This window comes from Brugia malayi (assembly GCF_000002995.4).
Source record: "Brugia malayi strain FR3 genome assembly, contig: Bm_v4_Chr4_scaffold_001, whole genome shotgun sequence".
NCBI classification, from domain to species: domain Eukaryota; kingdom Metazoa; phylum Nematoda; class Chromadorea; order Rhabditida; family Onchocercidae; genus Brugia; species Brugia malayi.
The window spans coordinates 5,282,762-5,301,925 of record NW_025062478.1 but is presented as its reverse complement, the minus strand read 5'-3'; the positions used below and the strand labels follow the sequence as shown (position 1 = coordinate 5,301,925).

General features: G+C 32.0%; 5 protein-coding genes across 7 annotated transcripts; 2 read left to right on the top strand and 3 right to left on the bottom strand.

Annotated features, from left to right (window-relative positions):
* Positions 1-4,243: 4,243 nt before the first annotated feature.
* On the bottom strand, positions 4,244-4,869 carry Bma-rpl-43 (Uncharacterized protein; the record flags this gene model as incomplete). The annotated part of the gene is made up of 2 exons (XM_001901974.2): positions 4,244-4,429; positions 4,735-4,869. 2 exons carry the CDS (start codon positions 4,867-4,869, stop codon positions 4,244-4,246), a joined length of 321 nt encoding a protein of 106 aa, XP_001902009.2.
* Positions 4,870-5,656: 787 nt separating this feature from the next.
* Bm6236 lies at positions 5,657-8,347 on the bottom strand (the record flags this gene model as incomplete). Of its 2 annotated transcripts, none has more annotated exons than XM_001901975.2 (6): positions 5,657-5,775; positions 6,096-6,233; positions 6,376-6,439; positions 6,662-6,907; positions 7,462-7,711; positions 8,292-8,347. In XM_001901975.2, the coding sequence occupies 6 exons, from the start codon at positions 8,345-8,347 to the stop codon at positions 5,657-5,659; spliced, it is 873 nt and encodes a 290-aa protein (XP_001902010.2). The 2 variants fall into 2 exon arrangements, with proteins under 2 accessions (XP_001902010.2, XP_042937640.1); XM_043081706.1 differs by having other exon boundaries at positions 6,174-6,233.
* A 441-nt stretch (positions 8,348-8,788) lies between these two features.
* On the top strand, positions 8,789-9,119 carry Bm17757 (Uncharacterized protein; the record flags this gene model as incomplete). The annotated part of the gene is made up of 2 exons (XM_043081705.1): positions 8,789-8,865; positions 9,059-9,119. 2 exons carry the CDS (start codon positions 8,789-8,791, stop codon positions 9,117-9,119), a joined length of 138 nt encoding a protein of 45 aa, XP_042937639.1.
* A 5,191-nt stretch (positions 9,120-14,310) lies between these two features.
* Positions 14,311-16,151, top strand: Bm1346 (Uncharacterized protein; the record flags this gene model as incomplete). The annotated part of the gene is made up of 7 exons (XM_043081704.1): positions 14,311-14,313; positions 14,564-14,716; positions 14,783-14,884; positions 15,258-15,296; positions 15,566-15,685; positions 15,808-15,908; positions 16,025-16,151. The coding sequence occupies 7 exons, from the start codon at positions 14,311-14,313 to the stop codon at positions 16,149-16,151; spliced, it is 645 nt and encodes a 214-aa protein (XP_042937638.1).
* A 381-nt stretch (positions 16,152-16,532) lies between these two features.
* Positions 16,533-19,067, bottom strand: Bm10007 (Uncharacterized protein; the record flags this gene model as incomplete). Of its 2 annotated transcripts, XM_043081703.1 has the most annotated exons (6): positions 16,533-16,622; positions 17,362-17,472; positions 17,758-17,876; positions 18,192-18,400; positions 18,726-18,839; positions 18,922-19,067. In XM_043081703.1, 6 exons carry the CDS (start codon positions 19,065-19,067, stop codon positions 16,533-16,535), a joined length of 789 nt encoding a protein of 262 aa, XP_042937637.1. The 2 variants fall into 2 exon arrangements, with proteins under 2 accessions (XP_042937637.1, XP_001902011.1); XM_001901976.1 differs by lacking the exon at positions 16,533-16,622 and having other exon boundaries at positions 17,305-17,472.
* Positions 19,068-19,164: the final 97 nt, after the last annotated feature.

Below are 19,164 nucleotides of genomic sequence, written 5' to 3'. Positions count from 1 at the left end.
TTACTTGCTTTTTTAAGCGTCAGCAATGACAGTGTTTGAAATGTTTTTACGATGAAACAAATTAAAACGAATTATGCAATGGAATATATTTACAAATTCTTCATGTTTGTTTAAATTCAAGCAAACTTATATTTTGAGACATATAGCAATATTTCCAAGTAGAATTCTTGATCATTATAAGGTTTGTGAAGTGAGCATGAAACTGTGGTTTATAAATTTATTTTAAAAGGATCAAAAAATCAGATCGGCTGAATAATTTAAAGAAAATGTACTTAGCAATACATATCTAAAACATGAGAAATGCAGAGGTAATGAACGCAGTCCCAACTAGTTTCGGACCTTTTAATAATAGAAAAAAATGAAAGTAATGCAGAACTAGTAGGATAAAATTGTATTGTATGCATTGTACAGAAAAACCGCGAAATCCCATTTGAAGCTTTCTATAAAAGTAGGGAGAAGTTATAGTGAGCCTTGAAGAGAATACCGCGCCACTAAAAATGTTTAAAAGTTTGCCAGCATGCAAAGCATCGTAATAACATTCATTTATTAACAGTGTGATGTGTCCGGAAAAACAGATCATAGAAATCATCTCACTGAGATCAAATTCTTAACTGATAATGAAATAGTAACAAGGTCTAAAAAAATATTCAAAATGTCTAATGAAGCCGTGCAAACGAAGCGTAGTGATGATAATAACAATAATATATCCTAGGTAGAATAGATTTAAGCAACAAAGTGTCCATTTCATGTAACTATATGAAATTCCAGAAATAGCACTAAACTCTTATTCATTTGTCGCGTTTTGTTTGTGAGCCATTTCTTTGGAGTTGAAAAGTGACATAAAACATTCTAGAAACAGTTTCTTTAAAAAGATAACAAGGAAATTAAGGATTAATGAAAACTTACTATACTTGTACATCTTTATCTCATTTGTTAATATATTCTCTGGACCTAAATTTCGAAAAAATTCGATATATCACATTCTGTTTAGTAAAATTTGAAACATCACTGACTTCACATTTCAATTCTTCAATACTATTTTTATTTACATAGAAAACCAAATTTAAAAGTTCCAATAATTTCTAAAATTTTCAGTTCAATATTTTCTAGAAATTCCTTCGCAAACCACTGAAGTTAATAAATTTCTGTTTTACGACAATTCCATTCCTGAATAGTTGATGCAAAAAAATCATCTTCTAAGCACGTTTGAAGGACAAACATGTAGCACATGCTGACTCGAAAATGAGTAACTAAACGTTATTTTACTTGACAGACCGAAATAACTTTTCGGTAATTAATTGTTTTGAAATCCTTTGGTGAAAAAAAAAAAAAAAAAAACATCAAGAAAGGCGAAGTTTCGTTTTGTATTGCAGGAAAAATAAAAATCAGTTTCCGTTTGAAAAGCGAACGAAATCATAACCAATCGAGTATCTTCAACAAGTAATGTGTTAGAATGTTTTGCATGCTCCAAACAGTTCAATGGGCAAAATCTGCCTTGACAAATCTGCTGATGTCGCTATTTCCATGATATCATGTTCGTTCTCACTAGCAGATTCCTCAACTATTTGATAGAAGTTTGGGAAATTTTTTTAATCCTTTCATCTGTACCTCTGAGAAATTGACATATACTTATAAAATATGTTATAAAAAAAAAAACCTGAGTGTGAATCTCTGTTTAAAATCTAAAAAACTAACAGACTGCTTTTACCATGTAATTCTATGATGGAGAGAAAACTGTAAAATGACAGCCGTGCCCTTTGTAACCAATAAAAGAATTTCTATAATAAGCAGTAAATAAAGGTGCAAAATTTGCTTCAAAGATAAGCATACATCGGAATGTTGCATCAAAGTATAAAATTTATTAAGCATACGTTTCATCTTACTGATTGCTACCAGTAAAGTTGAAAGATTACAAGGAAGGCATAGTTACGCAATTCAAATTTGTCTCTTCTCTTTCCAGCCCAAGTATTCCCTTTTATTCTTCATTATTTAAATAATTGTCTATCTAACCGAATTTCGGCTCGAGATCGCATGAAACTTATGGTTTTTTGATGTGTTCTTTTAAAGATATTTGCTGATCCAGTGAGATCAACTTTTTTCCTTAAAAAAAAGAAAAACAGAATTAAAGAAAAGAAGAAAGAAATTGAACGAAGACTACTCTATATCAAAATAAATTTAAATTACAATAATAAAATACATTTCTAATCAATTTTAGTTGTAGATAACACCATTTGTTTTCATGTCGACGACACGACACCGAGAACTTTGCGATTGTAATTCAAAATTCTGTCCTCCAATCTTCAATCTACTACCCATCGAGAGCATGTTTGACCAGATTCTAACATATTTTTCACGACTTCAGGGTATTTTTATGATTTCCGTTGAGGCTGAAAATGAATCCACTCAAAAGTTGTACAAAAAATGAAACCAAGAAAAGAAGTAGTTATGGAAAAGATAAGGAGATATAGCAAAAATAAGACAAAAGCATGTCCTGGAAGGAAGTAACACCTAGAATGATATCTGATTTTATGAGAAAATAAGCCTTGACGACTTGCTTCAAAGCCATCAATTTTCTCCATTATTTCTGTTTTCATATTACGTAAAAATGATCAGCTTACCCAAAAATATCTGTTACATAACTAAAAGAATTTGAATTCTTTCTTGACCTCAAAATTTAAGGCTATAATTCAATTGAAAATTCTGATAATAAAACTGCAATTTCATTTATTAAAGCATTTTCATAAACCAAATATTGTCCTAATCTCATGGCAGAAGTTCTGAATTCATGATCAGAGCTTGACTAGCTACTAAAACGTCATAATATTAGATAATCATAAAAATGAATCGCAGCGGAGAAAAAAAATGAGAACCCATAATTTTCCTTGGAAGAATTTGTAAATTCTCAAGAAAAGTTTCGTGAAGCATTTAAAAATTCAGCTCCTCTGTATTGCCTGGTAAATTTTTGCTCTGATTTGTCTGACATCATTATATTACATTCAATCGAGAACGTACTTCCTAGTGCTGCACTTTTCCGTGCTCAATCTGAACTGTTACTCTTCTCACTGCTATACTTAGTATTCAATCTATTAAAAGTATCAAAAGTTTATGAGAAGATGCTGATTGCTTGGTCAAATAATGCCAATAACATTTGCTCACTGTGAAACTGTCACTGTATTTAAAGAAGACCCGATTTAATATATTCAATCGTATCTTGTTGGTTCTTTTTTTGCACTGTTTACAGAGCTTAATTTTTTTCTTTTAAGTTTTATAAACATATGCTTCCCAACACATACCGATACGGAGACAAATGAATATAAAAATGCAGTAAGGTGAAGGAAGATGAACAACATATAATACTCCAAAGTTGATTCAAAAAGAGCAAAGGAGAAAAATTCAATTTCATATAGCTCTTTCGACTCATTTACACTTCACAAATAGATTCTTGCCCTCATTTATCGATGTAAAGCTCTACAGAAGACAGCTACTGAATGACATGTCGGGGTTGGTAAGTCATAAATGCTTTCCCATACTTATTCTGACGCATCAGTAAATCTGCTGAACCGCTCTTTGTGAGCAAGCATCCAAATTCCTACAAATTTAAAATGTTAAAAAAATTACCTTATTGCTGATAAAATTGGCATAATTCGGAGATTCCATAAGCACTACAAACCAAAGCTATTGGTATCCTATAAAACTAACATTCTTGACATGCCAAACTACTACATATAAACGGTTAGACACAGCAGAAAGTTGAAGTTGAAAACCAGGAATTCTGACAGTGCAACAATACGTCACTCAACAAAGGACTATTTTAATGAGTCTGACAATAACGAATTTCATAAGTCGAAAGACACTAGCTTAGAAGTGCTCCAAATGGTATTCGAAGGAAAAATTAACTGAAACTATCCACTGTCATTGCATTCATAACCTAACAGATTAATAGAGATAATTAAACAAAACAAAACGTCTTCTACTATCTTAAATATTTCGACATTCAGAACGATTAAAGATTGCAACCGAGATAGTCCTGGTGTAAACAGTCACATCTGTTTGTGTAGCACACCTGATAGATAACTTCCTTTTGCAGTTAACCAGACTGATAATAGCAACCAGATAATGAATCCGTCTTAATAGAAAATATAGTTTCACTGATGCATTTCGATCTAATTCTGGTAATATAAAAAATTTATTGTTACTTATTCTCAATAACAAAAAACGCGAACAAAAATTTCATTCCGTTTCCTCATTCCTTAGCTTCTCGTAAACGCCTGATGGTACTGCGCACAGTGGCTGCTGCGGTTGTGCTGTATACATATGCACCACCAGCAACTATTTTATTGCATTTCGAACATTTCCAAATGCCAACACATTTTCGCTTCATCGACTCCTTTCCACAGAAAGCACATGTGTACTTAGAATGCTGTGTTACCTGAAATACTTAAATGGTGAGAAGAAATATATATTTATAGGTATATTACGACTTGTAATAATAAAAAGGAAAAACAAAAATGGATATAAAAAGAAACTTGGGAGAATTACTCTACACCAGAGAAATACTGTGTATTTCGAATAGAACCCGACTCAGCAGCAAACAAAATACTACATTTCCTGATGTCAACAGTTAATATAAAAACTTCCAACTCACTTGCTAATACCAACACATGCAATCACAAACTATATTGCATCCACCAACTGGAATGGTTTAAAAACAGTAGAAGTGAATGAAAAGAATACCTCCATCTTTTTAACAGTTTTTCTCAGTGAAGCACCATAACGAGTTCCATACTTCCCTACTATGCCAACCTTCTTCGTCCGTTTAGCCATTTCGATAAGCTTTGAAATGAAAACAATCACAAAACGAAAAGCCATCTCATCCACCTCAACCCTGACACCAAACCCCGCACTACCAATAACCAATCCCCTAAAGAAACACCGAATCTCCCCACCCACACCACAACTATTTACCCTCAAACAAGACCTAACAGTTTCGTTGCGTTGTAGACCACTCTCCAGGCCACTATGAAAACTTCGAACTCATCTTCTGCTTTTCACCAACTACATTACTTGGAGAATAGCGCAGCTTCAAAGACATAATCTCGAAATTATTATGATTCACCTCTTCCAAGGCAGTTTTTATTGCAGTATCACAACAGACAAATTACAGAATTAGTTGATAATGCACTTGTACATGAACAAGAAAGAGATGAATTCATTCTAAAAAGCAACATATAGTTCACTAGGCGGTAAATTCACTTTCGGAAAATTATCGATCTTCTAGCTCAGTCCTACGGATTATAAATCAAAACCAGTTGGAGAGAAAAAGAAACAGTGCTTCAACTATTTATTAAGTATTTTGAAATCTGAATTAAGAATGAAACGGCGGACATATAAAAACATATGATAGCAATTGAGAAAATCATTGCACAAAATCCGTTTTCATGAATTGCATGGAAGTGTCTTCAAATAGATAAAACAAGTATAACAATGAGAACGACAAGTTTGCCTCACCTTTATATTATTACATCGTTAAAGTGAAGAAAAATGACATTAGTTGCTTGTTGAGCAGCTTTTACACACAAACTTTAACATTATTTAACTGTGGAAATAAGACAACAAAAAACTTAGAGTTGCAGATAACATTTGTAAAAAAAAAAGTCTATATTTCAAACGATTTTATTGGTCGCTGTGTCGAATAACGTTTACCAAGACGCATTTCCATCTTCGCACGATTATCATCAGTATTATTTGTCTCAGACTTGCTTTCTGCTTCTTTACCTAAAGCCAACATATAAGAATATTTTTTTGGAAATTTAGCTTCTGTTTGATTTTAATGATGGATTAGTAACTGTTGGATCCAAAACTGTTCTACTTCAGAACAATATGACATATCTTACATAATCTACAAAGTGGGTAGCAGCTATAGCTGCAAGACAAGAAATGCCTATAGGTGTCTACCAGCAACGGGTTAAACATGGCTAAAAGAAACAATGACCTAATTTATCTGAAACGAGAATTAATCTTACAAAGATCTTAATTGACATATCTTTTACTCATTTCTATAAACCTATTGTCATACTCAACACTTATTTACTTACCTCCATCTAACTTTCTATTTTCCCAAACACTAGAATGTTCTTTATTCAGTATATTACCAATGAATGATAAACGATTACCGTTTTCTTGTTTTTTTACACCTTTTCTTTTATTTTCATAATTAGCCCCATGACCATGAACTATAAAACAATACATTAAATAATACAGTTCTGAAATGTATTTGATACAATTAAAATTAAGTCAGGAAATTACATTTGCTCAATTAAGAGTTTATAAGTGCACAACTTTTGTTTCGAATTGTTTCGAATATCAAAAACATACTCTTATGTGTCCTTGTAAAACAACGTGATGCGTTCCAAACGTTCGTTGATGTCCGAATTCGAGTCTGATTTGTGCGACGCATATCATGTTGGAAAGCCGAAAAAATTCTTGTAACAAAATTTTGTAGAAAGACTTGTCCTTGAAAGAATCTTATCGAAAACTTAATAGGTTAGAAGAAACGTAAAAGCCATGAAAAATTGTTCGAAATAGCTCTTTCAATTAAAATTGTTTGCTTCAATCTAAGCATGCTAAACATGCTTTCAACAAAAATTTTCACTTGCCTTACCGAAGAGATAGGATTTCCTTCCCGATCTACACCGTACTTCTTGGCGAATTCCTGATTAGACATTGGTATCTGATCTATTTCGTTGTATAAATCATGCCGCCACTTACAATCAGCACGAGACAACAGATGTGGTGTAATTCTCTCACAAGTTTCACGAGTATCGTGCATGAAAAATTGTCCTATGCGAGGGATGTATGCTGGATGTGTTTGATCCTGGTCCTGGTCAAGTTCAGATACTTTCTCTTCCTAGAAAAAAAAAACAATATCTACAAGGATTAATAATGCGAATAACATATGATCACAACTTTTCTGTACATTTTTATTTTTCTGGTTCCTTTCATCCGATTTTATTAAGCTGAATTTGTTTAGTGATGACAGTTGTGTTCCTCTACTGAATGCCATCTTTGATATGTCGAGAAGTGAAATAACAAGGGTAAGGAAGTTTTCTTAAAGCTAAACTTTTTCACTTCCTACTAGATTCACATCAATTTACATTTGCTGCGGATATAAATCATTGCAGTAGTTACTATCAATAGCCATTACACCTTATAATTTATCGTTCTTTCATCACAATAAAGGTTAAACAAGACAAGTCTTAACTGTCATTCAGAAAGTGAAGTATGCGATAAGTTGAATATTATTAAAACACATATGTGTTCAAACAGATAAAGAAATCTTTTAGCTTAAAAAAAATTATAAACAGTGGACTACGTCGAGAATTATATGTGAAGTTAACAAGAGTCCTTCAGAGATGAGGATAACAAATGACATCACAATGCGGGAAAATTTTGAAAGCTTACGTCAACGAAGCTTTTTAGTTGTTGACTGTTTGTAGTTTGATCCCCAGGAGAAGTTTTCGGATATTCACTTTCAATGTTCACAACTTTGTCTTTCGCATTTCTTGAATGTTTACTACCAGAAATTTTCATTTCCGAAATTGTGCTGGTGACATGCAGTATTTCCGAATCCTCCTCTTTTACCATTCGTTCTTCTGTAGTTGTTCTCTTTGCCATTTTGAAAGAACTTTTGTATAAGACGCTAAGGAACAACCTAAAATTAATATTAAACGTTTCTTATAAGAGAAATACGGAAATCTTTTCACAGCTTAATAGCAGACCCTCCGACTGTTAGATCTGAGGTTAAAGTTCACCCATAGACAAGTAAATCTTGTATAATGTATGTTTGAGTATATTTTATAATAACTTAATATACCTTTGAATGTAATTTTTTTCTAGTAGAAAGCGTAGGACAGAAGTGGGGGAAGACCCTAAGATTGAAGCATCTAAAATAAAACGAGATAAAATAAGAGAATTTCAAGGTATTTAGATCAAATTTGCTCCCTATCTCTTGATTAATTGTAATCAAGAGATAGGACATCTTCCGTGATCTACCAGAAAAACATTCCAAATGAAAAAAATACTTTTTCTTGCAATAAGTAACGCCACAATTCAAAAATTAAAGCTCGCATAATCAAAATATAATTAAAATTATGAAAAGAAATTAAAATCAAAATTTATATATTAAAAAAGTGAAAAACTCGACATCTCCTAGTAACATCCTTGGAAGATTTCATTCTTATCGCATTAAATCGCAGGATGACCCTCTCCTTCCTTCCGGAGACATACGCTACCTTAGCACTTTACTGTCAATATGCAAACGTGCGCAATTTGCTTCAGCGAAAGACATTGCTGTTCGAAAAGGAAAACGGACATGCGGTATTCTTGAAAAGAGAGACAAAGCATGCACGAGGAATATTTCTATAAAGAAGTAAATGACGTAGTCCGACACAGAGGGAGAAGAGAATACACGTAAGATTTACTCATTAACAGAATGATAAAAAGAGCATTCATTGTTCATTGGTAGTGGTAACAAGGAGTAGTGAAGTGATTGATATACGTGCTGCAGTGAAATACTGGCGTGTAATGAGTAGATCGTAAGCTTAGTAAGTTGGACTGTTCCCGATATACTTAATATTTTTCATTTCAATATTGAAAAGTTAGAGAGTGATACGTGACATGCGTGAACGTTTTGATATTGTTTTGGTGAAGTGTTTGAAAATCAAATTATATTAGCAGATAATCATTTCACTGTAATGACAACTAAAGAAACAGTATGGAGCTGAAAAGGATGGTGATGATGATGACGACTTTTTGTTTGTCATCGCCACGATTGGCACTCAAAGTAGCTAGTGAGAAGCTTACAAAGTTACCTTCTATTTATTCTTATCATTATTAATACCTGCAGTATCGTTACTCTATTTTTTCTTTTTGGAAGTTGAGTGCTACTCAGGATATAAAGGTATGTTGTTGAGGAAAGAGGGAAGAAGGCCTTAAGGCTCTTCTTTGTTTGTTTCTTCATAGAAGTGCTTTGAACAAATTCTTAATATTGAATTTACAGGAATTATAGAGAAGTTGCATTAAAGCCGGCAATAAAACCTAAGAACAACGAAAGACTGTGACATGAATATTATATTTACAAAACCTTAGAGAAACTGGATTTCCCGATGTAAAAGATTTCTGTAATTTTTGATTGCTAGAAGGCTTATGGTTGCTAATTTTTGAATTATAAGGTTATTATCATTCGATTGTTCGGTTCCATGGTTTGGTAATCAAAGTAATTGCAACATATTAGTAATGGAATTGCTAAGTTCTTCGTTGAAAGATCAGTTTAATTTCTGCAGCTTGCCTTTTTAGTCTAATGACTTCTAGCAAACCAGCTGGCATGCAATTTAATACCTGACTATTCTCAAGCAGTTGTGCATTTCATTCTTTATTCATTACTAAATACTCTAATAAGAAATATGATATCATAATACTTTCAATGCTATCTTTTAAGAGTATAGTATAATATGTTCTAATTTTTTTGAATTCTGTAATTTCATTGCTGACTGCAAAATATCAACAATGTTTTTTTCTTTTAATATATAAGTGATGTATTTTCTTTCTCATATGGAAGAATCATTAAATTCTTAATTTAACTATTAATTCTTCTCTATCAGCATGTTTTGCAAACATTACATCTGGCAGGTATCGTTCACAGAGATAACAAACCTGGAGACTTTATTATGGGTCTTGATGCAAAGCACAAAATATTAAAATTCGTAGCTGTATCGGGTTTTGCTTTCATGTTTCTCTTTTTCCTAGTAAATATCCTCGGTAAAATTTTATCATTACAGAGAGATACCTTACATTGCATATACAGTAAAGTTTAAAGTCATCTTTATGAGTTAATAATCCATGGTGCTGGTTATGGCCAAGAAAATGATGTTTATTTGATGGTCTTCATTAAATTAACAGATATGGATGAGTCCATGCAAGGATTCATGGATCCACATACAGAATACAAAAAAAAAAAAAGTTTTATTGTATGTTTCGTCTCTTCAAATGCTTAGTTTTCGTAAGAACTTTTTTTATCAGTAACGAATAAATAATAATTCAATATCAATTTTACTGCAAACATGAAAAGTGGAGTGATGCCCTTGGAATAAATGCAAAAAAATTAAATTTTCAATAAATAAAATGAAATTTATATTAAAAAAGTTCACATCGTTAAGTAGTATGGGCGATTTGAATTCATTAGCATATATTCTTATCTACTTTTTGAAAGCTAAATTACCGTGGCTTAAATACAAAGCAAATTCGAAGGAAGCATATACATATACTGAACATACACCGATTGTTCGATAAGTAAAAATATTTTGCTTTTAAGGTAGCCTTTTAAGGCAGTCGCAGAATTACGTTTTTGTGGTTAGATGAGAATGTCATGCAGCTATTCATCAGCTTCTCGTCATTTGATAGAACCTTTCATAGACCTTGGAAATTTATTGGAATAGTATTATAAAAATCCTATAGATGTTGAAAATATTGTTTTTAAAAGAATTAAGAGCATTTATGAAATTGTCATGAACTGAAGATCGATGAAATTTCAGATCATGAAGAGAGGCAAATCTTTTAAATGTAATTCATCTAAGAGCAATTTATTTTTGATATTTTGTGTGACTGGGACCTGTTTGACTTACTCATTCTTCTTAAGATCATTATTCATCTCTACATAATGCATGCTGTAACATTGATCCTGCATATCTTGCATGTTACGTGAGTCATTAAGTTCAGAAACTCCGTGGTTTTATAGCAATGGAAAAGAACTCGCTAATAAAATTTACCGTGTTAATTCTCTAGAATTTGAAACTTACTTGCTAATAGATATGCACGAAAGTTAAAAGAAGAAATGATGGTTCTAGCTGCACATCGATATTTACTTTTCAGTCAGTGTTTGATTGCTTATTATAGAGCAAAAAATTCCTTTAGTAGTGTTAAAAGTCATACATTACCTACTTCGAATTCTGATATCAAATCGTGCTGTATCCTAAAGCAATACTCCTTTTAAATTCTGATTTCCATTTGTTACTTATACTTATCGGACTAGCATTTAAAGATTTTAATTCCAAGAATCTTTTGTTTTTTTAATGAAATGTGACAAAAATATGAGAAGAAATGTGCTTTTAGAAAATATATTCGCCTTTTGACATAGCTTATTCCTTCAGTTTATAACTTATTCCCTTTGATACGTTGATACAAAAGTAAAGGCGAAAATGCAATTTACTCCAGCGATGAATATTCAAAAACACCAAGTTTTATCAACCCTAAATTTACTTTCGAATGAAAGAGTAAGCAATATATCCAGTTTTCTACCCAAGTTGGCTAACATTTTTTGCTTTGTGTATCGTACGTGGCAATATTCGACGTGTGTTACGCCTGGGCATGTGCTCTTCATAAGTTGATTCTAGGATGCCCAACAACTGATAATTCATGCGATGCCTGTATAGTTGGTATTTCTGGAAATGGTTTGGTTGAAGTGTGTTACTTATTATTTGCTATTTTTTGAGATTGTAATTCAACTTTACCGATGAAATTGGTATGCAAAAATGATGCATACAGCCTGCTAAGGTATATGCTTATAAGGTACACTGATGGAAGTTAAACTGTGAAAGGCACTTGATAATTCCGTAATCATTCTTACTTCTCAGTCTATTGATGTAAAAGCATAGGGAAATTAAAATGCAAAACTAATAACATTTACAGAAGTAGTTCTATCAAAAATCTAAGTGATACTTTAATAGGTGAAAATAATTGCCAGCTCTTTTTTACGGCCATCTTTGTCGAAACATTTAAATTCGCAGTCATTGTTGAACACTTGAAGATCACAAACAGAAACGGACATTTCTTGACTACCTTTAGCTTTGCTAAATACGGTTTTTTCTTCTTGGTAGGTTTATCCATTTTAAATTGTACTAAAGAAAAGATATTATAAATTACTTTGGAATATATTTAAACTTAAATAAATCAAGTTAATACTTTCAATAGCGTGATATAAATACCAATATCGAATTTACTGAAAAAAGCAATCAACTAATAAACCTTGCAGGATTTGAAATAAAAACTTTCTATCAACAATTATCATTTAACTTTACTTGCTTATTTTTGTTGTCAATCTATGATGCTTATAGATTTTTTCTAGTTCCAACTTATCATTCCAAAAAAGGCTTTTTTTTTTCGAATCTTTCGAATATCTTGCGAAGAAACTCGTCTTTTTATTAAATTTATAACAATAACGGTATTTATGGCATAACACTTTTCCAGCAACCACAAAATATCAATATTTTGCTGGAAAATATTGATAATATCTCTGTTGATCTTACTAATAGTTTCATATCTGATTTACCGTCTGATCGATGAAAAATGAGCTTAATATATATTCCCAAATAAATGAATCATTGTCCAAAAGACGGACTTCTTTGACATTTCCTATTCTGATCCCATGATGTCCGTTTTTTTTTTTTTTGTTTTTATTTATTTATTGGATGAGCGCTTGCTTGTTATAGTTTAAAAACTCATCTCGTTTTGGCAATAAATCGAAAGCTTTTGTTACTTCAGATGTTAAGCTTGCTGACTTCCAATTTTGTTTTATAGGATGAAACAAATTTAGAACATTTGTTGCTTTGAGCGCTACACTTTTTCTTAAAGTTTTAAATTCACCTTGCTTGTGTAATGTCTTGAGCTTGAGCCATATAATTCTCCTTTTGATAAGGCTACAACCTGGTTAAAATGTAAGCTGAATAAAAGGTCATAAAATGGATATTCATCACTCCACAGAACATCAAATGGGACATTTTCGAGTAATTTATCAATGTAAAGTTTATATCCAAGATTCTCAAAAATTTTAATTACATGCGAAAAAGAATTCAATAAGCCCTGAAATTTATGTTAATTTTATTGTCCCTGATGACACGGAAATTTTTCAACCATAAATTTTAACAATTTTTTCTTAATTGAAACTGTTAAAATTTCTCGCAAAATTTTTTGATTTTAGCATTAATTTTTGACAAAGAATACAAAGTTAATAATGCTTCTTCTTATCAATTACATTAAGTCTTATCCATCCAAAATGTAAAGGAATCACTCCATGATCAGCTACTCAGATCACTGATTGTCTTGCACTAAGAAAGTTTTTCGAATATATTGGCGAACCCCATTTTCAGACTGCAATTTCGATTTGCTTTGAAAACTTGAAATGAAATTAATAGAACTTTTTTTGAGGTAATAGATGAAAAAAAAAATAAATGAAAGTTGAAGGATAAATTTAAGGGTAAAATTAAGGTAGATTAAAATGAAAACAAAAAAAAAAAAAGTTAAATAATAGTTGCTTTCGAATAGAAATGAAACACTTCCGTATCTCAGCCAAAATTGTTCGTAACTATAGTAAATTTACCGTTGTGAGAAAAATACCAAACAGTGAACTGTGACGAACAAGGGAAAGGACGGGTAAAAAGCATTCAGAGTGATTTTGTTTTAAAAAATAAAACATTATTTCGCATATGATGCAGGAAGCAAAAATAGAAATTTATCAAAGCTTATTGTTAAGTTTATGGTATGGAAAAAAAACAGACAAAGTCGTTTAAAATCTATAGTATGGTTCAAAACTGTAGCATTCAGAAACTGTTCAAGACATTTGAGATTAATAGTCTCCCATGGACAGAATATTACTGGACATTACTATCAACGATGCAAACTTAGATCATAGCTATTCCTGAATTATATTTGCATACTATTGCAAAGTCAAAAAATTGTTTGATATCTAAGTAACTGAAGTGATTTGAAATCATCCATACATACCACTGTACTAAATCTGTAAGGGTAAGAACAGTATGCTATTTTGATGTAAAAAATGATGGTGGCGCAAAAGGATGTCAGCCATTGAGGCGTATGTTGACACGTTGTGAATGACAAACATCTAGCAGAAATTGTTCGTGACGAAACATAGAAGCAAAAAGTCCTTAGGCTAATAATGTTATCACTTATTTCATTAAACACCACTTTTGGCTTTCTTCAGATATTACAATAACTCCTTAAATTTATGTTTACTGGAATGAATGAGATTCATTTTAATTATTTAAAATATCAAATTGTGATCATCAAAAAACGTATACTTTAACTCTCTCATGCAAATTTCATTCTAAATTTCATATCAAATGCATGAATAATAAATACTCTGGTACAAATTTGATAGAGTTTAAAAAATTCGAGATTGCAAGTGATTTTAGTATTCATTTCAATACACGGGCGGTTCTTTTATTAAGCGGTGTGTCAAGAATGGTAATTTTTTTTCCCATCTACACTTCATGCAAAGCTACATTTCATCTCATTCTTACTTACTTAAGTTTTTCACGTATAATTTAATGACATTAATGATATATTTACAAAATCCACTACTATTATGACTTCTACTAAACAAAGCAATCAAAGCCAAAGTTAGCAAATACTTTTGAGCATTAAAGGAACTTCTAGCATATGCTAGTTTTCGTTATTTCAAAACAGATCCATTGTTCTATTTCATTTGTTCCAGCCTAGCATGTCACATCAGAATCTTCAAAAGCGCTTGTTGCGTTATATTAGTCGTCGTAAACCTTGCAAATACTTGTTGTTCATTCAATTTGGAATATTGGCTTTGCTCATTGGATTCTTCATACCAGTCATGCTATTACTAGACAATTCGAGGGTCAGCCTTTCCTACAGATTTAAAATGTACACAACTATTTATAGTTATCAGTATTAAATATTACAGAAACAGTTAGCAGTAATGAAAGCAGAACATCGAATCTATCAGACTTATGTTGGTTCAATAACACTCACACACTGTCATTACTTGTATCCGCAGAAGTCTGAGGTACATACAATCAACAACTCTCTTTTTTCTACAACTTCAAGTTTATTTACAAAATATTTTACTATTTATTTTACATTTAATGTTATCAATTTTTATGAAACATGTATATGTAATATGTGTCATCTACCTATCTCCTTGAATACATTATTAATCGGAACAGCTAAGTACAAGTACTGAAGCCTTAAAAAAGTCTTTATTAATAATAATAGAATGGTATAGAGTTCCTGAAGTTGTCAACATGAAGTTCCATTTTTATAATTGTATTAATAATTCTTACTTGCACGTAAAGACATTGTATAGAATCGTTGATATTCCTTGAGCTACAAAAATGAATACTCACTTCTACGTGAAATTACTCGTCACTTTATCACAGGAATTATGTGATAAACAATGTGGAAGCTCAGCTTATATTGTGTTGAGATATGAAAATTCTCTTGGAAATAAAATGGAATCAACCTGTCCTTCACTGATTCAAACGGCCAGTTAAATTCTTAACTTTTTTCGATGGTAATTTCTCTCGAAAATACATGGCATGATCTTCTTCTCTTTCTCTCCCTTGTTTAAAAAAGAAAGACTACTTCAGCTTTAAATTTATATTTTCTACGTTGTCAGAAAAGAGAAAATGAGAAGTATTTGGAGATAAGGAAAAATTTAACATAAGAGTCATTATTACTGCTGCAGGTTCCATGTCATGAAAAACCAGCTCGATGTAATCAGAAACTTCAGCTACGTCAATGTCCTGGAGTGAATGGAATTTATTTACTAAAAAATCTTTCAATAACGCCATTAACTATTTTCAAAGTTGGTTTGATTCTGATGAATTCGGGAGAAGTTCCCAAAATTTATACCTCACTTCTTCAATATCCTGTAAAGAATTAACGAGTAGTAAACATATTACTAACTGTTGCGCATATTTCTGTTAGGTGCCACTGCTCAACATTTCCACAATGAAAGGAGAAATTGTATCCGCGCTGGAATTGTTTGCGGTGTGTCCTCGTTGCAGAATATATTCTCATTCATATAAGTAGGAATATATTCTCAACCTTATCATATCTCTTCACTTCTGTCATTTATTTTTACTCTTTTTCTTTTTATTTCGTGAATTCGACTTGGCAGTAACAAGCACATCTTCTTTTGCAGGAAATCAGACAACACATGCTACAGACAATTAGAAACAGTCAGAGAAGGTTGGCCGGAACAGTACCGCGTTTGTGATAGCGAGGTGTTAAGTGAAAACAAGATTTGTAATCCTTACGATGCTTTATAAATTGAAAATTGTAAATTTTAAAACCTCATCTAGTTATTTCCAGGCATTTTTCTATTATTTATTTACTTCTTTTTATCTGTTGTTATTATTAAAAACATTCTTAATATTGCTGCCGTTATTAACGACATATTTTATCTTACTATCTTGAAATACATCTTGTTATAAATTTATCTCTTCGATTTTACCATCTGCTAAAGCATTAGAATTGGAAGTATCCTATTCAATAAACCAAAACAGTTGACAATTGACAGCTAGCCACAGGTATGAGATGGAATAACATCTGATGAAGAACTTGGATATAGTTCACTTCAATGTTGTAATTTTGTTCTTGCTCCCGAGGGACATACTGGAAACTAAAAGTGTTTCATAGCTGTAATAACTTTAATTCGGGCCATATTTTAGGCATATCCATAGCACAATTTGCGCAAACATGCAACCCGCATCCCAATTCAAAACCGTTACCAAATTGATCTACATCTCTACCAAAGTATCGGTAGAATAAGATTTGCAAATCGCAATCACATCAGTCAGTCATTGTCATTTAGCGAAAGCAATTTAGTAAACGATCTCTGAACCGCAGCTTATGCATGGACTTATAAAATCACATGTTATATCGCTGGACAACAACAAAATTTAAACGACCTTTGTGCCGAAGTAGAAAGCCAACTACTGCAGAGATGTAAAAAAAAATCTTGAAATGCAGTTATGTTCAATTCAGAGCTGTGTAATTTCAATTTTTTGAAGCTTAATCTTTTCTGCAAAACTTCTCTGGACCACAAAAAGTGAGGATATGTTTTTTGAAATCACTTTTACACTTACTTCATGAAAGAAAGCAACACTTTTGAAATGCTAACGATATAATAATAGCTGAAGTACAACAGCAGACACCTCTTTCTTGAGATTCAGAGGATTTAGAGCTCCACGACGAGGCATTTTTTGGAATCAACATTTCGTCTAATTCTTTATTTTTTACTAACTTTAGTTATACATTTATTTCCGACTCAAATTCTCGAAAGTACTTTTTACCTACCCAGTCATTTCATTATATTAAAAGCATTTTAAGGAGAAAAAAGATTCCGAACTCAGGAAAAAATTCTTTCACCTAAAAAGATTCAAAATGACTAGTGATGTCTTCAATCTTTGAAAGTTTTACTTAATCATTTTCACAAAATTTCTCTGAACTGCAAATTTTGACATTAAAATGGAATACCTCAGCAAACTTTTCGCAAAAAATTGGAAAAACATCATTTACTGAAACATTTCTTCCCAGCTCTTGCGTTAGAGAAGTGACTTCTTTTCCAACTAAACCGCACGGTACAATCTGAAACTAATTTCATGGGGGGTATGTATGATAAAAATGTAAAATGTAAGAATTTATTTAGAGGTCAAGAAAGATTTTGGATAGACTTGATACTTTTGTCTTGTCCCAGTCCCCGATTGTGATCGAAATTTGGTCATCTGAATTTAAATGTTCTGGCGTTTGGACTTTAAAATATAAAATGAGACGGTTACAAACATGGTGTGAAGAAAACAAATCGTATTTCCTGTGCAAGATCCACAACATCAAAAAATATGATTGGAAACACTAAACGCAATAAGATTGTACCTGATGAAACCAGTTCAAATCCGTATTGCAGTTAAGTGCTAAGCCATGACTAACGATGCCATCGCGAACATTTATGCCAATTGCCGCTATTTTCCTCATACCATTTGCTAACCAAACTCCTAAAAATACTACTGATTTATCAAGTAAAACAATAGCAACAAGTGAAATATAAATAATAACATTATAATATAATAAGGCAAAATTTTTGGATGACTTGGTAATTTTTTCTTGTTTCCAATGTCGATCTTGAAATTTGGTCATCTGAACTCACATGCACCAGAATTACTTCAATCATCTGGATTTTAATATGCCATCAGTATAGTTTGTTGTTCGGACTTTCCAATTTTCTTTTGGTTATGTATCGCTGTCAAAAATAAATGAGATGTGATAAAATACTGCCAAAGGACATTTTACTTAAAATCTCGAGACTTAACCTGTATTGGGCGATCTATCTGCACCACGCAAACCGAAATCACGAACAGTTTTGATGATTGCCTCTTCGACAAGATATACATAACGGCGAACGCCTACAACAGTGGAGTTCTGGTCCGGACCCTTCACATGCAAAGAATGGAGATCAACAATAGGATAAACAACAAGCTGGCCTGGGCCATGAAATGTAATGAGTCCACCTCGCTTTGTCCTGGAAATCCAAATACTCAAACCGAAAAAAAAGTGAAGATGTATTGAGAAATTAAAATTTGAACTAAATGTATGAAGAATAAAGATTTAGGAAAGGAATATTTCCATCATCCTGGAATTAGCTGAAGTTTTGGATTACCACTCATAAAAGTCTATTCAGACATGTTAAATAAATCAAATGCTGCATAATCATGCGCGCGAGAATCGATATATGTGGTGCTTATATTTTATCAAATATTTCAGTTCCAAAAATTCAAATTTTTTTGAATTAAACATATGTACTCTTTATGATCACTTTATCTTACATAACATATAAAACTGAATACCGAAAGAAATCAGCACCCAGTTTCTTCAACCGGTTTTCTTCATCTTTATTGTATTGGAAGTGCCTTATTCCAACAGTATAGACAGGTGTGTGCTCTAATAATAATAAGTAGCTCCTGAAATCTCATAAAAAAAATTTTTTTTAATATAAGGATTTTTATAAATGTAAGGACCTGCAGAATATCAACTCAAACTTACTTTTTCATCGAATCAGATCCCAGTTTTCGTAAAGCAAGAAGTTTGTCAACATAACAGTGTTGATGTCTCAATCCATCAGCATAGGTGATACGACCTAACCATATTGCATCAGCGACACTTCGCAATGAAAACGCATCAAACCGCATATCAAATCAAAATGGGAAGTCTCAAGCAGAAAACAAATATTAAGTAAACAGTTTGACCTGATAAAAGATAAAGGAGCAACAATTAAAGACAACACAA